The following is an 8,864-nucleotide window of genomic DNA, read 5'->3' on the forward strand; positions in this document are numbered from 1 at the left end:
TGGATCTCTCACTAACCCCATACACAAAAATCAACTCCAAATGGATTAAAGACTTAGATATAAAACTTGCGATAATAAAAAACATAGAAGAACACATTGGCATGATATTTGCAATATAATTATATTTTTGGTGACTTGATTACCCCAAGTTAAAAAAGTTCTGCAATATTCTGGTTTCTTTTCAGACTGTATTAATCTTTTTCCTTTACTAAAAGATCTCTGTACAATGAAAGAAAATACATAACAGTTACAAAGACATCCTATTGAATGGAAATATGTACACAATATATAACTACTAAGGGGTTAATATCCAAGATATGTAAAAAGACTCATACAATTCAGCAATAAATCATTAAGAAACCCAGTTAATAAATGGGCAGCATATATGAACACAGTTCACCAAAGAAGATATCTAGAAGGCCAATAGACATGAAAAAAATGTTCATTTTCACTTCTAATACGAGAGATGCAGGTTAAAACCACAAGAGATACTATTTAACACTGTGAGAATGGCACATATTAAAAAGATACCTAAAAGCAAAGATTGGAGAGGATTTGGAAAGAAAGAACCTATTTCACAATTGCTGGGAATATAAACTGAAGTAACCATCAAGGAAAGCAATCTGGATTTATCTAAAAAACTAAAAATGGGAAATACCGAATAATCCAGCAATCCTGTTCTCTTGGGCTTATATCCAAAGATTATGAAGCCATCAACACAAAAGCACATATGTTTCATGGTCTTCACTGCAGTATAATTTATAATAGTTAGGCCAGGGAGGCAGCCTCAGTGTCCACAATAGATGATTGGATGAAGAAGACATGCTGTATTCATACCTTGGAGTATTTTATCTGGCCTTAACAAATGATGAAGTGTAGCCACTTTCAAGAAAATGGAGGGAGTTTGAGAGAATTATGTCTAGTAAAACAAGTCAGAACAATAAAAACTAATACTGGACCTTTGCATAGCAGATAATTAAATAACATAAAGCACTTAAAAAAAACAAAACAACCAATGGGCATCAATAAATGTCCTGGCTACTCTGAAGTTAAGAGGGAGGAGGAAGAAAAAGGGACCAATATATAAAGGATGATGGTGGGCAAAAGCAAACAAATATAAACTCATAAAATTGTTAGAAAAATAACTTACAAAAAAATCAAACTATTCTAAATAAGCAAATTATTTTATAAAAAGAAGCTATCTATATGAATTTATAGATTATTAAAACAATTTAAGGGATATATATCAAGAAAAAAAAATGTGCATTTCAAACCACCCCTCTCAAAGTACAAATCTTCAGAAAAAAATTTTTTTAACAGATACTGTCGGAAAGTACTTTGTGAAACTGTTCGAACTGCCAAACTGACCCCAGTTTCTGCTCGGCTTCAAGATATCGAAGGGAAGATTGACAAATTTATTATTCCTAGAGAGGTAGGAAACTTTTTTAAGACAACTCATCCAGTTATTCTTTTCAAGTTTTTTAGTGTGTACTTTAAAGTTTTGTTGTTTAAACGTTTTCAATTTTTTTACCTATTATCAAAGACACAATTGTTTTAAATTACAAAACAATATGTGTTAGTTTTAAAGTTCAAGTACTGTAAAAGAAAGGTTCCCTTCCCTTCAGATACTACTGTAATAATTTTGTGTATATATATATTTTTAAGATTTATTTTTATTTATTTATGCATACAGGAACTGGGGTACAGGCCAGAGGTGTGAGGGGTGATAAGATTCACCAGAGACAGAGTGGAGAACAGAACAGGCGGAATGACTGAAATACACTGCTGAGGGGAGGCAGGAGAGGTCTGCTGTGCCATGTAGGAGCTCCCTGGCCTGGGATCGAAATCGTGCTGCAGTGGCTGCAGATAGCTTCATAGGTTGTGTCTTAACCCCATGCGCCACCAGGGAGGCCCTTTTCTTCAATTTTCTTCCATTATTGAGTGTATCATGGCTGTTAGTACAACTGGCACTCAATACAATTTCAATGGATGCATAGTATTCTATTTATGTTGTATGAATGTACCATAATTTATTTAAGCATTACCTATTAATGGAAATTTAGGTTGATGTCACATTTTTTTATCATTACAAATTATAAAATTGCACAAGTACAGGACAGAGCCTTAGAAATGGTGTTTTGGGCCCAAAGTGCATGTGTATTTTAAATTTAAATTGCCTCTTATAAAGCAATTCATATATGTGGCAACAATGTATAAGAATGTTTTTTTCTTTTCCATATCCTTACCTCTGGTTGTAATACTCTTTTACATATTTTGGAATTTTATGAGAAAGTATATGGTTTTCCCTCATCATTGGAGAGATTAGCAGCTTTATATACATGTATTAACAGTTTGTATTTCTTGTTTTGTGATTTATCTACTTCTAACTTGCTATTCTTTCTTTGTGAGCTTATTTGTCTCTGTATATTATGCATACTAACTCTCAGTATATGGCAGATTTTTTTTCCCGGTCTATTATGTATCTTGTAATGGTACTTTTGATATGTTTTGTTTTATTTTTACTGTGCACAAGTTTAAAATTTTAATATAGTTAAGTCTGTCATTCCTTTAAGGCTTCCAAATTTTGACATGCTTTGGGAGGCCTTCTCCACTGTTGTCCTTTGTTTTCGTCTATTACTTTATATTCACTATATTAAAAGAGTATTTTAGGATAAGTTGGCTTTCTGGGCTTTGACTAATTAGAATAATTCTTTCTTTTTTTTGGCAGACTCTTGTCCTTTATGCACTTGGTGTGGTACTTCAGGATCCTAGTACTTGGCCATCACCATACAAGTATGAATATCTGTCATTGTCTTTGTGACTATTTTTATGTTTGCATGTTTTTGCATTCCTTTTCTAAGTTTTGAGGTGAAAATTCAATATCTGACAATAATACAGCCAAAATAAAGCCACTGTCTTCCCTTTATATCTTCTGTTTACTACTTTCTCTTGTTTATTATATTAAACTGTCTTTCCTATTGCCACTTCTATCTACGATCTGTTTAGTTTCCTATCTCTATAGCTGTCCTTTAATTTCAATGGAATTTGGGAACTTTTTGTTGTTAAGTGGGTATTGCTTAATGCAGTTATCAAAAAGACAAGATATAGCAAATGCTGGCAAGGATTTGGATAAAAGGGAACTCTTGTGTACTGTGGTGTGAAAGTAAACTGGTATAGTCACTTTGGAAAATAGTATGGAGGCTCTTTAAGAAGTGAAAAATAGATTATTGTGTGATCCAGCAACGAAGTCACTAACTGGAAAAGATATTTTCTATGTCTGTGTTCATTGCAGCATTATTTACAAGTTTAGAAACAACCTCAGTGTCAGTGGATGAATTGATAAAGAAGAGGTAATATATATATGTATACAGTGAAATGTTATTCAGCCTAAAAAAGGTGGCAATCCTGCTGTTTACATAAGAGAATGAACTTGATGGGTGTGTACTAAATGAAATAAGCCAGAGAAAGGCAAATACTGTAGTCTTCCCTTTCCTGTGGTTTTGCTTTCTGTAGTTTCAGTTGACCTTATTTAACCACTATCCAAAATACTATGTACGATAAGATAATTTGCGAGAGAGGGAGAGACCACATTCATAACTTTCATTACAGTATATTGTTATAATTGTTCTATTTTATTATTGTTGCTATTAATCTCATACTGTGCTTAATTTCTAGATTAAACTTATCATAGGAAAAAACATAGTTTTGGAGTTCAGTACTGTTACGTTTCAAGCATTCATTCCAGGTCTTGGAAATAGCCCCTGCTGATAAGTGGGGACTACTGTACTGCATGATATCAATTAAATGTGTAATCTAAAAAAAAAGTCAAACACGTAGAAACAGAAGAATGGTTGTTGCCAGAGGTGTGGGATATGGGAATAATAGGGAAAGTCTGGCAAATGGTTCAAACCTGTAAGTTACAATATGGAAAAGGTCTGAGGAGCTAATGTATAATATGGGGACTATAATAATAGTCATACTGTATTATATAATTGAAATTTGCTAAGAGAGTAGAAATTGTTCTTAACATGCACACCTGACAGTGGTTACTTTGTAAGATCATAGATGTGTTAGTTGAGGGTGGGAATCCTTTCACAGTGTGTACCTTTACCTTGTACATCATCACTTTGTACACTCCAATATATTATTTTAATTTTATTTATTATGTCAATTATACTTCAGTAAAGCTAAAAAATGAAAATAAAAAGCCCTCAATATTTGAGACTAGATTTTTCTATTCTAAATTTGGGGTTTTATTTTATTTTTGATCTTTAAAATTGTGAGGTGTTTTACAGAAAATTTGAAAAATCAAGTTTGATTCTTTTCATCTGCAAACATATAAATATCTCCTGGTAAACATTAGGGCCTCAGTTTTCAAGGTAGTTTAAGACTACTGATTTTGATACATTTTTACATGAAGTAAAATATATATTCCAAGTGTGAAAGATTATTTATACTTAAAAAATAAAGAAAATGAAAGCAGAATTATTTTCTTTTCTTTTCTTATAGTAAAGATCTTTCAAAAATTTTGATTTTGAGGGCCTCCCTGGTGGTGCAGGCGGTTGAGCTGGGGTACAGGCCAGAGAGGCCGGTGGAGGGGGGGCGGGGCGCAGTGAGAGGATTCGCCAGAGACAGAGTGGAAACAGAACAGGCAGACTGACTGAAACACACTGCTGAGGGGAGCAGAGGGTGAGACAGGATTGGTCAGCTTCCGCCATGTGGGTTGCTTCCTCGCTGGCCTGGGAATGAACTCCTGCAGAGGCTGCGTATTACCTCATAGTGTGGTGCTTAACCCCTTGCGCCACCAGGGAGGACTTGCTAATTTTATTTTTTAAAAACCTTTGTTGCGTATCTGTGTTTTTATAGTATAAATATGTAAAATGCCAGTAGAGCGCTGTTGTGATTAGCCCATCTGCTTTTTAGATTTGATCCAGACCGATTTGATGATGAGTCAGTAATGAAAACTTTCTCCTCGCTTGGATTCTCAGGCACCCAAGAATGCCCAGAGTTGAGGTGAGATGATAAAGTAAAGTGAAAGGAAAGACGCCAGACTTGTACTTGCAATTTTGATCATTTCTGGTGATAATCAGAAATCTTCATAATTAAAGTATAATTTTTAGTCTTTAGTAACCAGTCAATTTTTCCCTCACTAGGTTTGCATATATGGTGACAACAGTACTTCTGAGTGTATTGGTGAGGAGGCTGCGTCTACTTTCTGTGGAGGGACAAGTCATTGAAACTAAGTATGAACTGGTAACGTCCTCCAGGGAAGAGGTCTGGATCACTGTCTCAAAGAGATATTAAACTTATATTTGACTTTGTTAAGGAAAATATATATTCAGAAAATACATACTGAATTCCTTTATAAATCAGGTATCAATGAGTCATATAAACACCTATTAGTACTTCATTATGTTAATTGGGATTTTTGTAGATCCAAGTTTCTTAATGCATGATATACATTCATTCTTATTGCCCCAATATACTGATAATTTTAATGGGAATCTTCCCCATTTACATTTTTGTGTTATCACTTTCAATTCTATCATTTTCACATATTTTTAGTTTGATCTCTAAAAATTACATTCTTGAAGAGAAATTATTTTGCATAATTTAGGAAATGGTTTCTGAGCATTCCTAAAAGAAAAACATAATCCTAATTCATTTTCACACTTCTAATAATTACATCAAAGGGAACTAAAGGACTTCCATAGTTTTATTTCTTGGATTAGTATTCTTATTTTCTGAGTGTAAATTAGTTTGTGCTTAATAATTGCTACTAGGTTTGAGTAATTCATTGACGAACCTACTTTATATTTTTGTTTTTATTCCTCTTGTGACAGATGTTGATTTCATTACTTGTATAAGGCTTATTATTTTGAACAGTTCTGAAAAAAGAATAGTTATTTCTTAATGTGTTTTGAAATGCCCCTCCAAATGACAATTGAGATTAAGGCGTGGCTGTCCTATTTTACTGGAAATCTTAACACTAAATTACTCCACTAATTTTCTCCTTTTAAATTTTTATGTTAATTTTTGGATGTTACATTTTTACTCTTCCATATATACACATAGTATACTAATTTTCATCTGTGGAAAAAATCAGAATCCCCAATTTTTTTATTAGTCATACACTAAATATAATCTATAAATAAGAAGCGAGAGAGCAGTAGCCAAACATTTTTAAAAAAAGGAAGAAAAAAGGCAAATGTGGCTGAAAATCTTTGCAAAATATGACTGAAAGGGATAATGTTTATACTACATGTAAAGAATTGACAATTGGTAAGAAAATATGCAGTAAGTAGATGGACAAAAGACACAAATAGTTTAAAAAGCAGAAACTGTTACAGGGCAGATTGAAGGACACACCAGAACCCCCAAACCTGCCTCCTCTAAATAGGTTCTGCCATTCCCTGCATCAAAACATACCCTAGTGCATTAAACTTTTGATGGAAAGGAATTTTAATACAATTAGTGTGCGATAAAGATAAGGGAAAGAATACAGGTTCCAAATCAAGCTCCCAAGTTACCCATCCCTTCGTGGATAAATGTCCAGGCAAACAAGGTTGGCCCAAAGCAGAGTCACTGAGGCCCACAAGCCTGCCACAGGTCTAAGGCACTTCCTGGTAGGTACCCAAGGAAAGGGGCATAAGGAGGCCAGCACATCTGGAACAGAAGGAGCAAAATCAAAATCAAGATAAAAGCTGCCATTGTTAAACTCCCTACAGATCTCTCACCCACATCTGTTTCAAATAATCCAAGACCAAAAAGAAACTGCAGCTTCTTGACCTGCCTCTCTGCTTCATGTCCCTCCTCCAGGTCTTCTTCTGGGTCCCCACCTTCCTCCCTCCTTGCCTTCTCTCCAGCTGCTTCTCCTCCCTGCTCAGCTCCAGGATACCTTGGGTGGGGCAGGGAACCTGGAACCTCCCCTTTTCCTGGGGACCACCCTGTTCCAAAACAGCCAGTTTAGAAAAAGTCTTGTTTATGAGCAAAGAAATGCTGGGGCTGTTTTACCTATTTTAAGTATCTTTCAAAATTTACCTTTTAGTGCTGACACATTTTTGTTTTTAATACTTTTTTATTAATAGTACTGTAGTCTACTTTTTCTGGTTATACTATTCTCAAAAAACTTTTAAATACATTCCTTAATAACTGAAGGAAAAATGCTAAGTGCAGATAGAGGAAAGAAAAATAAAAATGATTAACATTTGCAAGTAGGCTTATTTTTTGACACTGCTGAATTTCACTTGGAGTTTTGTTTTCAAGAGTGTACCCTGGTTATTAATTACTTTATGCCATATTTATAGTCAAATAAGTAACATTTGGGACCTAATTATGAATGGTGGAAATATAATTTAAGTAATTTGATACACGCTTTATTTCTGACAAAAGTTTTTAATTTATGGATTAACTTAATTCCAAAATTTTAAGTGAAATGTATCCTTAAATCCTAGTATCATGTTCTTTCTAAAATGATACATCAAATTTATTTCTTCCCAGCTATCATTTTCTGTTTTTTTTTTTTTTTTTTAATAGAAAGCATTTTCCCTTGTTATCCAAGTAGCATGAGTGGATAGGAAATGGCAGGGACAGGATGGAGTAGGCAACTGATATGTAAACTGTCAGTAATATCAGATGAGATAGTATAATTTTGGAGTAAGTGGGTCCTGATCAGCAGTGATTAAGGCAAAAACAGGGCCTTTGAGAGAAGGAGTGAGTTGGCATTTTGCCAATAAATGTGGCAATGTGTAATTATTAATAGTGATTGGAATCAAGGAAAATGAAGGATTGAAGAATTAGCTAAATAGGCATGTTTTATCCATGTTATGTGACTAACTTAACTTACATAAATCCTGTTCTAGAGGATTTTTAAATATAAAAACACATGTACAAAGTAAATTACTATTCACTATCTTAGTCCTTGGTATTTATCAAATGACTAAAATTTTATTAGTCTCAGCTTTACTGATACCTGGTAGCAAGACTCTTTAGTTTTGTAGCTTTTTATTTTTTTCAAACTATTTCTGCACTGATTTTGATCTTTATCCTATTTGAGTGTTCACAAGTTTATTATTAAAAATGTCAGCACAGCACTTTTTTTTATGGAATGAAAGGGCCCTTCCACACTTTGTGCTAATAAAATTAATAGAATTAATTCTGTGTATCTGTTTGAGAAAAAAATGAAAAACATACTTTATATGGTCCACGAATATACAGTTTCACTATTTTATATGAATAGATTTCTTTCTAGACCTATGTCAAAAAATGTTTTCTTCACCTTAAAATAATTGTATTTTAAAAACCAAGTTTTTATTTTATGAAAATAATATAGGTTTATTGTAGAAAAACCTAAGAACTATATATACACAAAAATAGCAAACTCAGTTACTTATAATTCCCCTAAATGAAGTTAGCCAATGTTGAACTTCTGAGGTAGTTCTTTCTACTGTCTTTTTGTCCACATACAATTTTCACACACTTACTATACATAATGGTCTCTTCATTTAATATAGTATGAACCAGTAAGGTTTTCTTATAACTGAAATATTCATATTTTCACTCAGTATAGATTTTTGTCATTCTTTTTCTCTTCTCATGATATTCTTATTTTTTTCAACTTTAAAATGAATTCAGTTATTTAAATGATTCTACCTAGACAAAAAAAAAAAAAGGAAAATTGTTTGCTCTGAACTGAATGTTTATGTCCATCCAAAATCGTGTGTCAAAGCCCTAAGCCCTAATTCACATTATTAGGTATTAGGAGGTGAGGGCTTTGGGAGAGGATTAAATCAGGAAGTTCCACTTACAAGAGCAAGGATCATTGTCCTTATAAGAAGACATATGAGAGAACTTCTCTCTCTGCT

General features: G+C 33.4%; 1 protein-coding gene across 5 annotated transcripts in view; it reads left to right on the forward strand.

The window, feature by feature from the left end:
- LOC119256126 (cytochrome P450 20A1) overlaps positions 1-5,406 on the forward strand; it is a 36,660-nt gene extending 31,254 nt beyond the window's left edge. For all 5 annotated transcript variants that reach the window (XM_037523881.1, XM_037523882.2, XM_037523885.2 and 2 more), the window contains 4 exons: positions 1,321-1,432; positions 2,729-2,793; positions 4,924-5,013; positions 5,154-5,406. In XM_037523881.1, the coding sequence (XP_037379778.1) occupies positions 1,321-1,432; positions 2,729-2,793; positions 4,924-5,013; positions 5,154-5,304 (418 nt within the window). In that variant the 3' untranslated portion in view covers positions 5,305-5,406. The remainder of the gene's footprint in view (positions 1-1,320; positions 1,433-2,728; positions 2,794-4,923; positions 5,014-5,153) is intronic.
- The last annotated feature ends 3,458 nt before the right edge of the window (positions 5,407-8,864 follow it).

This window comes from Talpa occidentalis, unplaced genomic scaffold, assembly GCF_014898055.3.
Source record: "Talpa occidentalis isolate TD23 unplaced genomic scaffold, MPIMG_talOcc4v2.1 talOcc4.3, whole genome shotgun sequence".
NCBI lineage: Eukaryota > Metazoa > Chordata > Mammalia > Eulipotyphla > Talpidae > Talpa > Talpa occidentalis.